Below are 17,195 nucleotides of genomic sequence, written 5' to 3' on the forward strand. Positions count from 1 at the left end.
GATGTCACGTTAAATAACAGCAGCACGTTTAAGCTTGATCAGCTGTTGTTAGAATTTATTTAATATTAATTTCTAGTATCAGCTGATGTTTGCTGGAGCCACAGCTGTAAAGCTGCTGGTCATGATGGTTTGGATATGTGGTGAGAGGGAAACATGAAGATGAAACCAGGAGATGTCCTTACTGAATCATCAGAGCTGTGATGGAGAAACAGGTTTACCTTTTAGGTGACATGAATGAGTTGAAGGGAAGTTATGAACTGTTTCTGAAGGTTCAAGGTTCAAGGTTCTTTATTTGTCACATGCATATATATATATATATATATAGTATATACATTGGGTGAATGTGCAGTAGTAGCAGCAAGCAGGTGAATTCTGTACATTAATAAGAATAGACATCTGACTATTTTACAGAATAGACAATATAAACATATTTAAAATTAAAGGAATTTGAAATGTACATTGTGCCTGGTTTAGAGTGTCTGGAAGAGAGTCCTGTCTCAGTCAGTTATAGATGATGTGAGAGGGCGGGTGTGTGTGTTTAGGGCCCGGATGGCTTGGGGATAGAAGCTCCTCTTGAGTCTCTCTGTCCTTGCCCGGATGATGCGGAACCTTCTGCCGGATTGCAGAAGTTGGAACAATTTGTTGCCAGGATGGGACGGGTCCTTCAGTATCTGCTCTGCTCTAGTCCGGCATCTCCTGGTGTAGGTGTCCTGAAGCGGGGGGAGAGCAATCCTGCAGCAGCGTTCTGCTGTACGGATCACTCTCTGGAGAGCTTTTTGGTCCTTCACACAGCTGTTCCCAAACCACGATGTCATGTTCTGTGTGAGGATGCTCTCCACAGCGCCTGTATAGAAAATCCTGAGGATCTTTGGAGAGACCCTGAACTTCCTCAGTTGTTTGTTGTTGACTCTGAGAGACAAATAACACCAGGATCCTTTTCTAAGTAGCTGACAGCTGGTAACTGTGCAGGGGCGGGTCTAGCAACGTGTTGCCAGGGGGGCAGGTGGGGCATTAACAGGGGGAGGGGGGCACAAAGAAATACTTTCTTATTCTCATTTAAAATGTCTCGCTTTTAATAAATAATTATCTGAGTCTTACAACAAACGATTGATAGATTGATGCATATATACCATCAGAACAGTGTACATCACTGTCACAACAGTGTTTGTTTTCATTCAAAGGCTTTATGATTTTTCCTATAATGGTGGGCCAGTCTCTAGTCAAAATCCCCGCGCCGATTTTTTGTCCCAGTCCAGCCCTGTATGCAGCTCATCTGCAGTCTGGTGTTACCTACATCTTCCTATTCAGAAGGCAGAATTTCCGAGTTCTGAGTACAATCAAAGCACCACGACTGCAGTTTTTGTGTTGGATGTAAAAGGCGCACATGACGCTGTGACGTAGGCTAGAATCATGGCAGCAGTCAACGACGGTCCAGGCGTGGGATTTCTCTCGTGGAAATATGCACATTATCTTTTCCTTTCTATTGGTAGGTGGCACAGTGCACTGTGGCAAGTAAGCAAGCTAGAAGACTGGCAAAGTTATGGAAGCAACACATTAACAAGAGAATTCTGAGTAAAACCAAAGTTACTTTCCCTAGTAACTAGTTACTTTGAAAGTAACGAGTAACTTGAAGTAACTGAGTTACTTTTGATAGAACTAGTAATGTAACTAAGTTACTAATTTAAAGTAACTTACCCAACACTGCTTGTTTGTAATGAGTGTTTGAGATACTGTTACTTTCATATCAAAGTAGTCTGACCTGTTTTAACTCAGAACTGCTGCTCACTGGATAGTTTCCCATTTCAGACCATCCCTGTAAACCCTGTGATGGTTGTGTGGGAAAGTCCCAGAACATCAACAATGTCTGAAATGCTCGAACCAGCCGGTCCGGCATCGACAACCACGCTCAGTCATCTTTCTTCCTTATTCTGATGCTTGGTTTGCTGTCACGACTACGTCCACGTGCCTGAATGCAATGATGTGAAAGGCTGATTAGTTTGATTACTGCGATGAGCAGTGGATCAGTCGTTTTCAGTAAAGTCATTACATTAGTTTGCTTTTTTTTCCCATTCCACCAGTTTAGTCAAGTTTCAGAAACATCCTTCACGTTTCATTTGTTTCTGAAAAACTTTACATCAATCCCACATTTATGCAGAACTCTTTCTGGGCTTGAGAAAAGAAATAAACATTTTGAGTCTTTAAAGGCTGCTGAAAGCTTTTTATTCATTCATCACAGAGTTGAAGTGATTGACTATTCATGTTCTGACAGATGTGAAAAACCTTTGGATTGTTGGCGCGCCTTTTATAAAATACGTCCCATTTCTTTTCTGCCGTGAGAATTGAGCCATTGAGCGAAACTGTAATTCAGCCAACAAACTTTACAGATGACAATACGACGATAGGATCCAAAGGATTCCCTTCAACATCTCTGTTTCAGGCGACGTGTGTCCATGATTGATCATGTGACTGCAGCAAATGTCAGCTGTCACAGAACGATTGGTAGGAGTGGCTCAGGAGGCGGAGACGGTCATCTACTAACTGCAGTCTGGTGGTTTGATCCCCGACAGCTTTGGTCTGCTGAACGTTAGCTAGAAAGTGCTTCGATGATGTTCATTTACACACACGGTCCAATTAAAAAGTGCTTAGACTCACATATTAAAACGAGTGTTTACAGCCTACTACAAAAATAATTAGGGCCTTTGCAATTTTTAAAAACAATTCATCTATTTGAAAAAAGTTAAGAAGACTTAGTCACTGATTGGACTTCTCAACCTTTTGTATTTTCACTGTGTGACTAAAAACATCACTTGCTGTGTGGTACAGACCATCCAGGCACTTTGTGCTTTTATCAGTGCTAAAAACAGACGTTTGTCTGTGCGTTACAGCTGCACAGCTCATGATTAACCATCACGATAGGAGTCAAAGGCTCATGTTTTAATTTGTCCTGTTTTATGTTCCTGCCCTGGAGTAAGTGAAACATTACCTTTTGGAGTAAAAAGCTTCTGTGTTCATTGTGGGCCGTGATATATGTGCTGCACACTATGTGTCTCTGTTTGCCTCACAATAGTTTATCTAGTCGCTGCACTGATGTAGTGTTTGATTTACTTTGGTGTCTGGAAATCAGATTACAGAGACTTTAACAGACTTTTAATTTGACTTCTGTGAATGTCTTGGAAAAGACAAACGTGATATTAAGTACAGGCAGAAAAACAGTGCGATGTTAAGACTAAGAAAAGATGAGAGGCTTGTATCAAAAGCAGAGTTCTTAGACAGGAATAACACCAAATATTTATATTTGTGATGCAGACGTGTCATGAGGTCCGGTCAGCTGCCGTTGGGTCTGTTAAGTTGATCCTTGGACCACCACAGGACACTTTGTGCTCTGCTGGACAGGACTGGCTTGATTGGGCTGACCCAGGCTGTCTATAGCAGACAGGATGGAGGAGAAGAAGTGTTCGTTGTGAGCCTGCAGCATTTCTGACTGACTCTCAATCAGGAGCAGGGTGTCTCTTAAAACTGTAAAAGAGAAGAGAGGAAGAACGGTCAGTGAGAAAACAAGTATTTTGTTTCCGTATTTCTTAGTGAGCATGCTGTAACAGACTGACATGGAGAGGTGCTGTTGATGCAGCTGAGGAGAAGCTGTCCCGTATGCAGAACGCAGGAGGCCAGCGGCTGATGGCTGCGAAGTTCTCTCTGAAAGCTCTGACAACAAAAGACCAGAAAACGCATGAAGTGATGAGCGATGCAGTTTTTACAGTTCAAAGTTCACATCAGACTTAACCTTAGATATAAACTATGACCTACAGATATCTGGGTGGTGCTGACAGGATTCATTTATTCAACTAAATCTAAGCATGAACGACCTCATTTCTTATCCAACAGATTTCTCTGTTTTAAAATGGATCAATGGAGCTGATGTGACAGCCCACATCTGGACCTGATCACCAATCTCTAACCTGCCTCCCATAAGCTCCATTATTAATCATAATAACTGCTTTACAAGCCTTAACATAAACACCTTTCTGACAGCCTGGTGGGAATTAAAAAAATAACAAAATCTAAAAATCTAAACTAACATCCATTTGGAGCGGTCCAGATGTCTGCGAGAAAAAGAGCAGCTGAATTTTGAGCTAACTGCAGTTTATGGAGAGATTTGACCATGGAGAAGAATTACAGTAATCTAAAGGAGATGTGACGAGAGCATTGACAGGTATGGCGGTGCTGTTTGGAGTAAGTGAAGGATGAAGGCGGTTGGTATTACGAAAATGAAAATAAGAAGACTGAGTGATGTGATTTATATGTGCTGTGAAGGATGACACCCAGACTCTTAAAAACTGTCAGAACTTTAGTTATGAGTAAATCAAACCTTGATTTCACTTAATCAGAAATGGATGTGGGTTTGGAAGAGAAGTAGAGCTGGGCATCATCTGTGCAGCAGTGAAACTGGATGTTATATTTCTTGAAAATATTACCTAGAGGTAGGAGAAATAATAAAAAGCAAAGGCCCCAGGAGAGAGCCTTGGGGTACACCAGAGTTAACTGGTGTAGACAGTGAAAAGATCATTTGAGGTGTTTCTGTACTATGAAATGAATGAAGCCAGATTCAAATTGTTCATACAAGTTATGTCCAGAGGGCGTCTATGAACCTGTGTAGCCACTCCTTTTTTTTTTTTACCTAAAACCTTCGATTCGTTCAGAAAGCTCTCAATGCTCCCCCCAGCAAGCTACCGGCTTCAGTGTCTATAACCCAGTGTGAGCTCTCAGGTGTTTTAAGTCTTCCCATGATGATCTAAGTGTGCTGCAGGTGCTTTCAGTTACTGTAGTCCTGTTCTTTGGCACAAGCTTCCTGCTGAGCTGAGGTGTGCATTTCAAAAACAGACTCAAACCTTTGTGTTCTCACAGTAGCTGTCTGTGTGTGTGCGCATTTGTAAACTTACACCTTTTCTTGTCTTCATTGTAAACATATATAGGTTTTTATGTTTGCTGTTAGGAACGTGGATTTTGAATGTGATGAAATGTGCTATTTAAACAAACTTGCTATCGCCACTGAACTGCTTAATTCATCAAACGAAGGATTTCTCTGTGTTAAAAATGAATTAACAATTAACATGCACACTGATAAAACTTTCAGTAGTGCTGCTTTTAGCCTGTGTGAAACAGACACAGTAACAGACTGTGTGTTTGCTGCCAGTGTAACAACTCGAGAGGCTCAGCCTTCACCTGGTAGTCAGCCAGAGATGACTTCCCACGATCCACGTCCACAGTGGGTTCAGTCAGCAGCTCCATCTTCTCTGACACGGCATTCAGCTGCTGGATGAGCAGCTCCAGGTGAGAACAGAAGACCTGGAACATACAGTACATTAGGGCTGCCACGATTAGTCGACTAGTCACGATTAGTCGACTATCAAAATCGTCGACGACTGATTTAATAGTCGACGCGTCGTTTGAAGCTTTGTAAGATCACAAAAGCCGCAGGAATAAGTAGTAGGATTTAAGAGTGTAATAACGGACTGAAACAGAAGATGGCAGCACTGCATGTACAAGGATGCCAGCTGCCGTTAAAGCCCGAAGAAGAAGAAGAAGAAGCTGTGTCCCAGAATTCATAGCGCAGCCCAGCTCAGTTTCCAACAATGGCAGCAGCTAGTTAGTTTTAATATTACTCTTATTATTCTTTCTGGGTCACAAAATAAACGTTTAACATATTTTCAGGCGAGAATGTAGCTGTGTAAACCTCAAATATCTGCTCAGTTTATCAAGACACCACATATTTTCAAAAGCGCTCCGACGTTTTCGGAGACGTCTGTTACCCACTAGCTTGATAGCTAGCCGGGGGCTAGGCTCACTAGAGCCGTGAGAACAGCGGACTCCCGGCAAATCGTTTTCAAACCCACCGCCGTCTTTCGCTACTCAGGTTAAACATGATATATAAGTCACTTAGTATTAGTTTAATATTTTATTTGTTCCTGAGTAAATCGGTTTGGCTAAGATCAAAGTTATAGTTTTTACACAGCTGAATAAACGTCAAGCAGACAGCTGATTATCAGAAGTGTGAGATGCTCGAGAATTTACTCCGGTGTCCTGTTATATTTTAGATAGCAAGGAGTTTATTAAACTTCACCAAAACAATCTGAAAATTTCATTAAAATTTAATAAACTATCATCTTGTCTTTATTTGTAGTTAGCACATACCTTAAACACTTACAGCTGTAAGCTAATGATAGTTATATAAGAGCAGATGCTGCTGGTGCAATAAGCTGTAGTTTTACGTTCAATGGATGATGATCTGATTAGTCGACTAATCGCAAAAATAATCGGTGACTAGTCGACTATCAAAATAATCGTTTGTGGCAGCCCTACAGTACATATTATTCATGGTGCTTTTAATCATATAATGGTTGAAATATTGGAATACACAGATACATATCATTGAGAAATTCAAACAAAGTCACACAGTACAGAACAAGCCTGTCAGAGGAAGGAAGTGAAAGATTTAAAAGGTTCTGGAAAGAAAACCAGTGAGAGATGTCCAAAGACCCCAGAACTAGGGATGGGTATTGATAATTTTCACGATTCCATTTTTGATTCTGTTTAACGATTCAATTCTTTATCGATTCTTTTTAAAAAAGGAGAACACTAAGGTCGAATAGCTCAGAACTTTGTTTTATATCTTCTCTTTGAACAAGATAGAAATTTAGGAGTAACATGGCCTTACAAACCCAACAGTGAGATCTTCAGAGATCCACAGCCTACAGCTCTTCTATGGGGCGTCACAGAGTCCCCAGGAAAAAAATTGTAAATGTTAAACAAGAAAATAAATATTCTTCTGTAGCAATAACAAAGTATAACATAAATTATTCTGTAGCAATTACACAAGAATATCCAGTAATGTCCCTGCCTACAATTAAACACATTCACTTACTGAAAATCATCTGCTGTGAACGGGTTCAAACCTTTGACCACAAACTGAGTCACTGCTCGCTGACATTCGTCTATCCTGGCCTGAAAGGAGACGCTACGGTAGACTGCAGCGAGAACTGCCAGCATCTGAGCCAGACTCTGTCTCATCATGGTCACCTAAACGCACAGTAATGGCAGGTTTTGTAAGAAGGCAGATCACGCTAACATAATCTGCACTGTTAGTTGATTATTTACCTGCCGCATTAACGGGAGAGGACGTGCAAACGTTACCGCTGCTGCTGGGTTGAGATTCACGAGTCCGGAATTAAAAACACGACATTCATTTAAGGTCATCGTGTGTTTGTGAGCAAATGCTTTTGCATATTCGTAGTGTTTCCTCCCTTAAATGAAATATCTACTTTGCAAGTATTGCAAGTTGCCCTGTTGTCATCCGTTCTCGTAAAGTATAACCAAAGTTTTGAGCGTTTGAGCCGCTTAGGCGCCGTGTTTCCTGCCAGGTAAATGACGCTCCGCACTGTGATGACGTCATTCGGGGCGATTGGAATCGATAAGGGAATCGTTTGCAAAAATGACAAACAATTCCAAGGAATTGAAACAGTGGGAACCGGTTCTCAACAAGAACCGGGTTTCGATACCCATCCCTACCCAGAACAGCTGCAAAGAGACTAGTGAGGGACTTAAAGAGTGGAGGAGAGCTAGGAGACATAACTTAAACATAAAAACAGAATTACTAGAACTTTAAGTCAAGGTTATAAAAAACTTCAAACAAAAGAGCAAACGTTATAACTTAATACTGTTGAGTTCTAAGGATATCAGCAGTTCAGCTGATATTTGTTCACCTATTATAAAGCTAAGTTCTCATAACTAACTGCCTGACGATGTATACAAGAGAAACAGGAGAACAAACCAGCTGCTCTCCACTGAACGATTCATGATGTACTCTGAGTGGCAGGGGAGCAACATGAGGCCACTGTGACGGTAAATATGTCGCAGATGTAAGAAAAAAACTTGTATTTTTACATTTTCAGTTTAGTTTTTGTGTTTTAAACACAGTGACGGCTTCAGCCTTGTTATTGTTTGGTGGCCCTGGTCCTTTTGCTCGAGCCACTGTGATGTGTTGATGCATATGAATGACTTTGAGTTTGCTTGTGCTGCAGTTAAAGTGAAGCTTAGAGGAACTCAGGATAAAATGACACAGCTTTTTAATAAGAAGGCTGAAGACCAGACTGTGGACCCTGGGGGTTTGGGTTTTGGCACTGATGCCTGTGATAGGTTCACCTTTCCAGTCAAGGCTTAGTGGACCTTTCACTATTAAAAGCACTTTATTAGACAGGGGCTACTTGATGCAAACACCAGAGAGGAGGAATAATCAGTGGTGTCATGTAAACCTCTTAAAGCGCCATAATACTGCTACTTCTCTTCCTGAACTAAGCAGTGATAGCCACTCCATAAAGTCTGAATCAGTTCTGCAGGCAAACTGAAAAATTATTCACAGATCCACCTGCGTCCCTACCTTGATGTGTTGCATCAGAGAGTCACTCTGCTCCTGGCCCTCCAAGCTCTCCTTTGGATCAATCAGGCTGAGCCCACACAGCCGGTCCACCAGAGTCTCAGCCTTCTTGAGACCAGGGCGAGCCAAGCCAGCCTCAGCATGCCCTACGTAAACCGCTGCTGACGGAGAGAGAATAGTTTTTGTTTGTATTTTTCTCAAGGTCAGAAATCTCAAAATCACACACCTCCAAACCCTGACAATTAATCTGAACTCTTTTGGATAAAGAGATGGAAATAAATCCATTGCAGTGAAGGTGATTTGATTCTTTAACTGTGTACAGGGCTACAATCTAAACATCCTTACAAATATTTATACCTGTTGGAGGAGCATTTTTGTGCTCTGTGCTCCACGTTTTAAAGTCATTTCTGTCTTCTTTGTCCTCCTGGAGCTCCTTGACTTTAGTCCTTTCCTCTTGTTTTCCTGACAAGCTGATAGAAGAGGGCCAGGAGGTGGTGCATGCTTCCAGAGAGTTAGCTGTGACAGGCCAGCTCAGCTGAGCGGTCATCTCCCTCACCTGCACACAGGGACCACAGTGATGATGTGATGCGTTTTGCTACTTTAGCAAGAATTGCTAAAAGAATGCACAGTAAAAATACAACGTTGTGAACATGATCAGCAATGATGTAAATGGTTCTGCTTGCACAATCGCCACAGTGGTAAAGTCAGAGTACATATAGTACTGACCTGTTTGGACAGGAGCTGCAGCTCCTCCACCTGGTCTGGAAGAGGCCGGAATTCCTCATCCAGGTCCCCGTACACACACCTGGACTGTCGAAGTACACTCTCAGAGCGTATGAAAGCAGAAAAGGTAGATGTGGATCGCATGTGGTGCTGATAATTGAGACTATCATTAATGAAAGGATTTATTTCCCCTCCGTCCTCACTGCAGTCCAGACAGTCTGAGGACAAAGAGAGCAGGGATAGTGGTTCACCTGAAGATCTAGTGATGAACTGCAGGTCAGGTGACATATCATTCGAGCTAAGAGTGATTCTTTCCCTGCTCTGTCCTCTTGCACCGGTTGAAATGTCCAACCCTGGCAGGCTGGTGGAACTACATAGGTGGCCCATTGCAATTCCTGAGTCCTGCAGGTTGAGGTTTGTCTGAAGGCTGTCACCCTGAAGGCTCTTGGAGCTGTCCCATTCACTGTCTACCTGTCTTGGTCTTAGTGGGTAGGTGTAATCCAGCAGTTCCTGGTACTCCTTGCTTGGGTCCCATGCTGTGGAGTGCCTGTCTGGAGATGGGGGCAGAGTTTCAGGGATGGCACAGGCCCAGTAGTCTGCCTGATAGGGAGACTTGGGAATCTCTTTTGAGTTTACTCCAGAAGAACACAGTTTTCTCTCCCTCCGGCTCTCTATCACACGCTGAGCTTGGCTTCGTTTGCTTGAACAGGGGCTGTACGTAGGATAAAGCACCGTGGAGGTCAGTCTGGGCTTCGGGGGAAGGTCAAGTCCACAGACTTTAAAGTTAGACCTTGAGAGGCTCTGCTGAGCCAATCTGTTTCCAGGGAAAGACGTTCCAAATGTAGCGGAGTCCTCGTGGTGCAGCTCTGAAACACCCAAGGGTGAGCCGAGGTCTTCTTCAGAGGTGGAGGGAAGTGATACTTCAATGGGAGACCGGCTAAGTCTCTGTGGGATGAGCTCCTCTCTTGGTTTGGGCAAGAATTTAATATTATGATGTTCACTTCTGTCCTGTTGTTTCTCCTGCAAGAAAAAATGATACTGTAGCATTATAAACCTTATTGTTGCATCAGAGTAAAAGCTTCTGGCATCGTTTACATCAGCTCAGACATTTAAGCTACAAAGTGATGAAGAGAATAATAGAAAGTGACAAGGATGGCAGTCATTTATGGATAAATGAGGAGGTTAAAGCCCTGAAATATTGTACATTTACATTTCAAGTTAAACAACAAAATACCACAAAGATCATTTTGTATCATACATTTATACAACTGCCTGGAGCTTAATTTCTAACCCAATGATTTACTGTCTATAGCTTTAAAGGAAACTGGAATAGCTGCTGATGACATGATCACAGACACACAGGATCAGCTTCTCTACTGGTTATAAATCCCTTCTTGAAGTTTCCACACATCATGCTTGTCCCCAAAGCTCTGCCTGTGGGTATATAGAGCTAACGTTAACTCAAAGCTGACTAGCTAATTAGCCCTGCTAGGGAACTACAGAGTTCAGAGAGTAATTCACTGGGCTTCCAGTTCTGTAAGGGTTAGCGCTGCTCAATTAATCGAATTTTAATCACGATTACGATCTGGGCTTTCAACGATCATTAAAAATGACTGAGCCGATTATTAGCCCCTCCCTCGTGCTTTACTCTCGCGCTGCTCCGTGTGGCAAATCGAGCGCACCTCTCTGCATTTCGAACGCACGTCACAACAACAAGAGCAGTGGTCTCCAACCTTTTTTGCGCCACGGACCGGTTTATGCCCGACAATATTTTCATGGACCAGCCTTTAAGGTGTCGCGGATAAATACAACAAAATAAAACTAGTACCGGTACCGAAAAAAAGAAGATTTATTCATAACACACGTGAAAAGACCCAGGAAAACCGAGTAGACGATAAAACGATAACAAAATAACGCTGAAAACCGAGAAAAACCCTGAAAACTACAAATTTCACACCTGAGCCTCAACTCTCGCGGCCCGGTACCAAACGACTCACGGACCGAGTCCCGGGGGTTGGGGACCGCTGATTAAGAGGACCCGAGGGAAGCTCGGAAAGCTCAGCAGAAGTTATTTGGAGAGGAGAGTGACTGCTGTTGGTTGAAAAGAGGTAAAAAAACTTGAGTGGTGTGGAAACATTATGGGTTTGAGTCAGACGTGGATCAAGTAGACACAGTGTGTAAACTTTGCTGCCCCACAGAGCAACACTGCAAAGTTCACTAAACATAGATGTTTACATTTTTCATTTATTTCTTATATTGCAAACATTTGCACTATTATCAGTATTTGCACTATTTTATATTATTTTTTAAAGTCATTATTCAACACATTGTTATTGTTAAATAAATATCAAATAATCGAGATCTCAGTGAAAATAATCGTGATTATCATTTTTGCCATAATCGAGCAGCCCTACTAACGGTGGGAGACGATTATACTGTAAGTACACCTAAGTTATACTCTTGTTGTGCTGGACCCATGTAGAGCCTGTGGCCTTCCTGCTTTGGAATTTTGACACCCAAACACGAGCTGACGGTTGGTCTCTTTGAGGTAAGACGTTCCAGCTGATTTAGAGGATAGCAGCTGAAAAATAAAGCAGAAATCCATAATAGGAAGCGACGATACTGAACAAGCCAATCGCAGTCATTGCACTGATGCAATGCGCAGATTCATTTGTTTCAGCAGAGCATGTTGGGTTTAACCAGTACATGTGTTTCAGTTCCTTGCCACTGTGTGGCAGCAGCTGCATGCCGACGGATTAGTTATGTTTTTACTGACTTTGAAGTGTGGGAGGCGGAGATGTTACAAGGTCTAGCAGCAAGTGACTTCTGATTTTTCACACCACATATTTTACACCTCACAGTTTATAAATGCGTTTTCATGATATGGGACCTTTGACAAAAGCCAAGTCGTTCCGTGTCTGCTGAATTGTTCCATCTAAAAGGACAAAGAGATTTTACTTGGAGGTCTTCCTTCTCCATGTTCCTTACCTTTTCCATGAGCCTCTGTGGACGTGTCTTCTTTAAGATAGACACATGCTCTTCTACAGAAAACAGAGGCTTCCTAGTGAGATATTGCCTGCCTGTCAGATACTTGGAGGTTGCTGCCATGGTAACACCTTTGCATGGCTCTTCCTTGTCCCCCTTTTCTATCTTGACTCTTTCAGTGACTTCTGGAGTTGAGCATCTCTTGCTCTGTAGCTCTCTGCGATTTAATTTCCAGCGCTGGCGGCATCCCTTCACTTCCATTGCACAAAAGGAGACTTGCCTCAGTTGAGGCACACAGGAGCCCTGAAATAACACAAGAAAGAAGCACATGAGAAAATATAGAAAGTATTATCCAACGTCTGGTAAAACTAGAGTTATTGGTCCTTTCTTATCCAACAGATGTGCTGGCTAAGAAGAGTTTTCCTCTTCTAGGATACAGGATGTCATTTATTCAGCAGATTATGAAGCAAATGATTTGTTGCTGCAAATTTGCAGAACATAGAGCCATAAAATAAATAGTGCAAGGTTCTGTTCAACTTTTCTTCTGAAATCATGCACAAATGTCCTCTGATAAGTCCAAACAACTGATATTTTCTTAACATTTGGAATTTTTTTACTCATCGTGAAGCCAATCCCAGCCACCGTGGGGCGAGAGGCAGGGTGCACCCTGGACAGGTCGCCAACCTGACACAAATAGACCGACAACCATTCACATTCACAGTCTCCAGTTACCCCACTGACTGCATGTCTTGGGACTTGTGGGAGGAAGCTGGAGCACAAACACGGGGAGAACAACTCCACACGGAAAGGCCCCAGTCAGGTGGTGGGATGCAACTCGGGACCTTCTTGCTGTGAAGCAACAGTGCTAATCACCGCGCCGCTGTGCTGCCCCAAATGATTAATAATAATAATAATCGATGTCCCTACCCTCACCTATGATCACAAGCTCTGAGTACTGAGCGAAAGAAAGAGATTGCTCATATAAGTGGCAGAAATGAGCGTCCTCCAAAGACTGGCTGGCCTCTGCCTCAGAGAGGGGCTGAGGAGCTCAGCCACCTGGGAGGGGCTCAGAATAGAGCCGCTACTCCTCTACACTAAAAGGAGCCAGTTGAGGTGGTTCCAGCATCTAACAAGGGTGAGTGAGCAGGCCCAGGCGCATGCCAGATATACATGTATATAAACTTTCAACTGTTATGAGATTTGAGATTCGTTCTCTCAAATAAATCTCAGTATGTCATCATACAAAAGGCTCAAACTAAAGGCAGCAGGAGTTTTGGATTCTTTTTTTAAATTGAACTTCTTATTGCAAAGCAGGAAAACAGCAGTCATGAACAAATACATGCACATGACAGAGATGTACTTAGATGTATGGAGGTCAAAGGAGTCAAAAAAACAAACCAAAACAAAAACAACAGCAACAATAATAAACAATGAAAAAGACTAGCAATCATCCCTTTGTTGCCAGGCCAAATCCCATAAACCCAATCGCAACCAAGCTGAAGGAGTGTCCAAATAGGCCAAAAATAGGTCCCGGTGGGGTAAAAAAGGAAAGGTTTGTCCTTAAGCGCTGTAGAGAAGGCAACAATATGTGAAGAAGATCTTTGCTGCGGAAGGTGGCTCATCACCAGCCATCACCTAACCAGCAAGTGCTTGGACCCAGATGCAGTCGGCAATTAAATATGATGCAAAGCTTGTATATGAGTGATGGGTGCTTTGGATTGTTAAATTATATCATTGCTTAATGTTCTGTTTCTGATCCAAAGTTGTTTATGCTGTTATTCTTATATGTTACTTTAGTTTTGCTGCTGTAAACTGCTGAAGTAAATAATACAGTTCACCTCACTGCACCACACTCTGCAAATAGATCAGTACATTCAATGCAACACAGCAACAAAACGGTTCCCTTTTTAACTCCAGCAGCAACCGGATATCCGCATGTTCGCGATGCAGAGAACAAATTGGTTCTCTGGGTACTGACTACAAACAGTCATCAGACAGCGTGGACGTGGAGGAAACGACGACAACAACAAGCACAGAGGACTCGGAGTAATGTCCTGTCCCCTCATGACCTCTGTCATGGTTCATCTTCACTAGTCTGTGGTGCTGAGCATCACAGTCCACGAATGACAGCCTGGATAAAAAACAACAGCCCAAACAAACGGGGTGGCTGTAGCTCAGGTGGTAGAGCAGGTCATCTACTGATCGGAAGGTTGGTGGTTCGATCCCTGGCTTCCCCAGTCTGCATGCCAAATATCCTTGGGCAAGATACTAACCCCAAATTGCTCTCCGATGCATCCATCGGAGTATGAATGTGTGTGTGAATGTTACCTTAGAAAGCACTTAGAAAAATGTGCTTGTGCGAATGGGTGAATGTAAAAGTTGTGTACAGCGCTTTGAGTGCTCAGAAAGAGTAGAAAAGCGCTATATAAGAACCAGTCCATTTACCATTTACCATTACAAAACCCACAAGTAACGAAATACGCGCTGATTAGCTTACTGACGAACCTGCTCTGTGATGGAAATCTTCGACAGTTACACGGCAAACTCAAACATTTTCAGCCTCATAAAGTTTCCCGTTTAAACTGTACGACACTTCCCATTATTCAGCAGTGTATGTGTAAGTCAGACCAACAGCCAGTTATAGAAAATATATTAAAACAATCTTGTTTAGGAAAAGAAACGACAGATATTTACCGCCTTTCTCAGCGTAGCTCAGCTCGAAGCGTCCATCGGCTGTAGCTTAGTCCCCAGCCTGCCTCCTTGCTTAGTACAAGCCTGTTCAAAACAGTGTTATTAGCATCCAGGCTGTGCCTTATAAAGGAAATGTCGATTTACTGCCACTCGGCTATATTTATTAGCCTACTGGTGTTTTATTATAGCTTGGTATTTGCTGTATATAAAACATATTTGGTATAAGACACATTTCAACGACACAAAAGTAAGTAGTAATTACAGAAACACAAAAAATAAACGTAAAAAAAAAGCGAATGGATCTTTCTTACGGTACGTGACTGTGACGGAGCTCTTCTTCTCGCGAGTTTTATGGTCGTTGCCAAACTAACTTACAGGAGCGTTGCTGCCACCTACTGGAATTTGGACGAGAGTCCAGCAGGAGAAAACAAAAAACAAACAAAAGAGAATAACTAGATTCATCTTCATTGGCCAGTTATGTGTACACACACAAGGAACTGAGCCCCGGATTTGAGCTCAGTGTGCCTACAGAATAGACGAACAGGCAAACAGCAACACGACACAGAAAATAACAACATGGACAGCATATTTTTTAGGGGTGGGGGAAAAAAATCAATACTGTGTAGTATCGTGATATTTTGTTTGCTAATAATGTATGGATACAGGGACAGCAGAAATCGATATTTTGTTACAAAAAAGGTTTTTGTGCTCTGACTTCAGAGCATGTTGATCCTTTTTCTGAGCAAGAATCCTGACATTCCTTCACTGTCCAAATGTGTTTAACTTTTTTTTAATGGCAGCAATAAACATGACAGTTTACTTATTTTAATTTAAGACATGTTTTATTTTAATTAAGTTTAAAACTTTTTTATTTAATGTAAATTTATATTTTGTTTTAATTTGCTTTCAAATTATTCAGTTGCTGAAGGGGCTGCATAGTTTTCATAAACTGCATAGTTCAGAATAGCTATAATTGTACCAGATGGTTGCGTTCAGTTAAGTTGGACTAGACTGTAATACAAACCGTTCAGTTTGTCAACAATCAAACTGAAATGAGAGAAAGACTGAGTGTGAGACTTTGATATGAGATAAAATGAATATTGATAAAGTTTACCTTTATGTACAGAATCTGAATATCGCAAAATATTTTTTAAAAATCGCAATAATATCGTATCGTGCGTTAAGTATTGTAATAATATCGTATTGTGGGATGTATGGTGATTCCCACCTCTAATATTTTTATGATGGAGTAGTGTTCAAAGATGCACAAAGTGCCCATCTCTGTGTGGATATAATAGATTTGGTTGTTCTTACCACAGTGTTGGCATTGGTTGGTGTTACTTGCTATAATTTCTAACTGTGGAACCCCAAAGCTGATGATGTCTTCTGCTCATTACATAACTAGAGGACGTAACGATGCTGGATACTCCTGTGCGCACTCGTTTATACTCTGCCAAGTGCTGATTTGTATCTCTCCCTCAATCTTCCAGTCTGGACAATCACCTAGTGTCAATCGGATTTAATTACATTTATCATTCACTTATTTCTCTTCAGAATCCTGTGCCAATCACAATATACTAAATACAATTAATTTTATTAAATCATACATTTTAAAAGTCATTCATTCTTTTACATTAATGGTTTCTTAGTGTCGGAGTAACTCCCCCTCCCATCATTTCCACATACACACACACGCAGCAGCCTCCAAGGCCATCTTCACACACTGTCATTAGAATCATTATTATATTTTCTTATTCATTCTATTGGTTAAAGACTCCTGTGAGTGCAACATTGAGGGAACAGTTCACCCTGACCGACGTAGGGTTAAACGGGGACCCCGCCCTGGAGCCAGGCCTGCAGAGGGTGCCTGGTAGCCGGGCCTTAGCCCATTGTTCCCAGCTGGGCGCCGCCTGAAGAAGGGACATGGGACCACGATCCTGTAACCCCACCACTTTTATATTTATCAATCTGAACACATAGAGTGGGGCAAAAAAGTATTTAGTCAGCCACCGATTGTGCAAGTTCCCCCACTTAAAATGATGACAGAGGTCAGTAATTTGCACCAGAGGTACACTTCAACTGTGAGAGACAGAATGTGAAAAAAAAAATCCATGAATTCACATGGTAGGATTTGTAAAGAATTTATTCGTAAATCAGGGTGGAAAATAAGTATTTGGTCAATAACAAAAATACAACTCAATACTTTGTAACATAACCTTTGTTGGCAATAACAGAGGTCAAACGTTTACTATAGGTCTTTACCAGGTTTGCACACACAGTAGCTGGTATTTTGGCCCATTCCTCCATGCAGATCTTCTCAAGAGCAGTGATGTTTTGGGGCTGTCGCCGAGCAACACGGACTTTCAAC

General features: G+C 42.0%; 1 protein-coding gene across 2 annotated transcripts; it reads right to left on the reverse strand.

Annotated features, from left to right (window-relative positions):
• Positions 1 to 3,132: 3,132 nt before the first annotated feature.
• Positions 3,133 to 15,174, reverse strand: cep68 (centrosomal protein 68). 2 transcript variants are annotated; one of them, XM_087837460.1, is made up of 9 exons: positions 15,139 to 15,174; positions 14,831 to 14,911; positions 12,140 to 12,439; positions 9,155 to 10,171; positions 8,786 to 8,984; positions 8,432 to 8,586; positions 5,221 to 5,343; positions 3,606 to 3,702; positions 3,133 to 3,516 (listed from the first exon to the last, which is right to left on the reverse strand). In XM_087837460.1, the coding sequence occupies exons 3-9, from the start codon at positions 12,395 to 12,397 to the stop codon at positions 3,344 to 3,346; spliced, it is 2,022 nt and encodes a 673-aa protein (XP_087693586.1). In that variant the 5' UTR covers positions 12,398 to 12,439; positions 14,831 to 14,911; positions 15,139 to 15,174; the 3' UTR covers positions 3,133 to 3,343. The 2 variants fall into 2 exon arrangements, with proteins under 2 accessions (XP_087693586.1, XP_087693585.1); XM_087837459.1 differs by having other exon boundaries at positions 8,432 to 8,589.
• Positions 15,175 to 17,195: the final 2,021 nt, after the last annotated feature.

Source organism: Neolamprologus brichardi, unplaced genomic scaffold (assembly GCF_056152115.1).
Source record: "Neolamprologus brichardi isolate AB-2024 unplaced genomic scaffold, ASM5615211v1 NODE_ptg000033l+_length_6344489_cov_1, whole genome shotgun sequence".
Taxonomy (NCBI): Eukaryota; Metazoa; Chordata; class Actinopteri; order Cichliformes; family Cichlidae; genus Neolamprologus; species Neolamprologus brichardi.

What these genes read in the sequence shown, in the direction of transcription:
- cep68 (XM_087837459.1), bottom strand. Translation starts at nt 12,397, where the DNA reads ATGGAAGTGAAGGGATGCCGCCAGCGCTGGAAATTAAATCGCAGAGAG. An exon ending in CACAGAGGCTCATGGAAAAG is followed by an intron (nt 10,172 to 12,139) that starts GTAAGGAACATG and finishes TTTTTCTTGCAG; the next exon opens with GAGAAACAACAGGACAGAAG. An exon ending in TGCAGCTCCTGTCCAAACAG is followed by an intron (nt 8,985 to 9,154) that starts GTCAGTACTATA and finishes CCCTGTGTGCAG; the next exon opens with GTGAGGGAGATGACCGCTCA.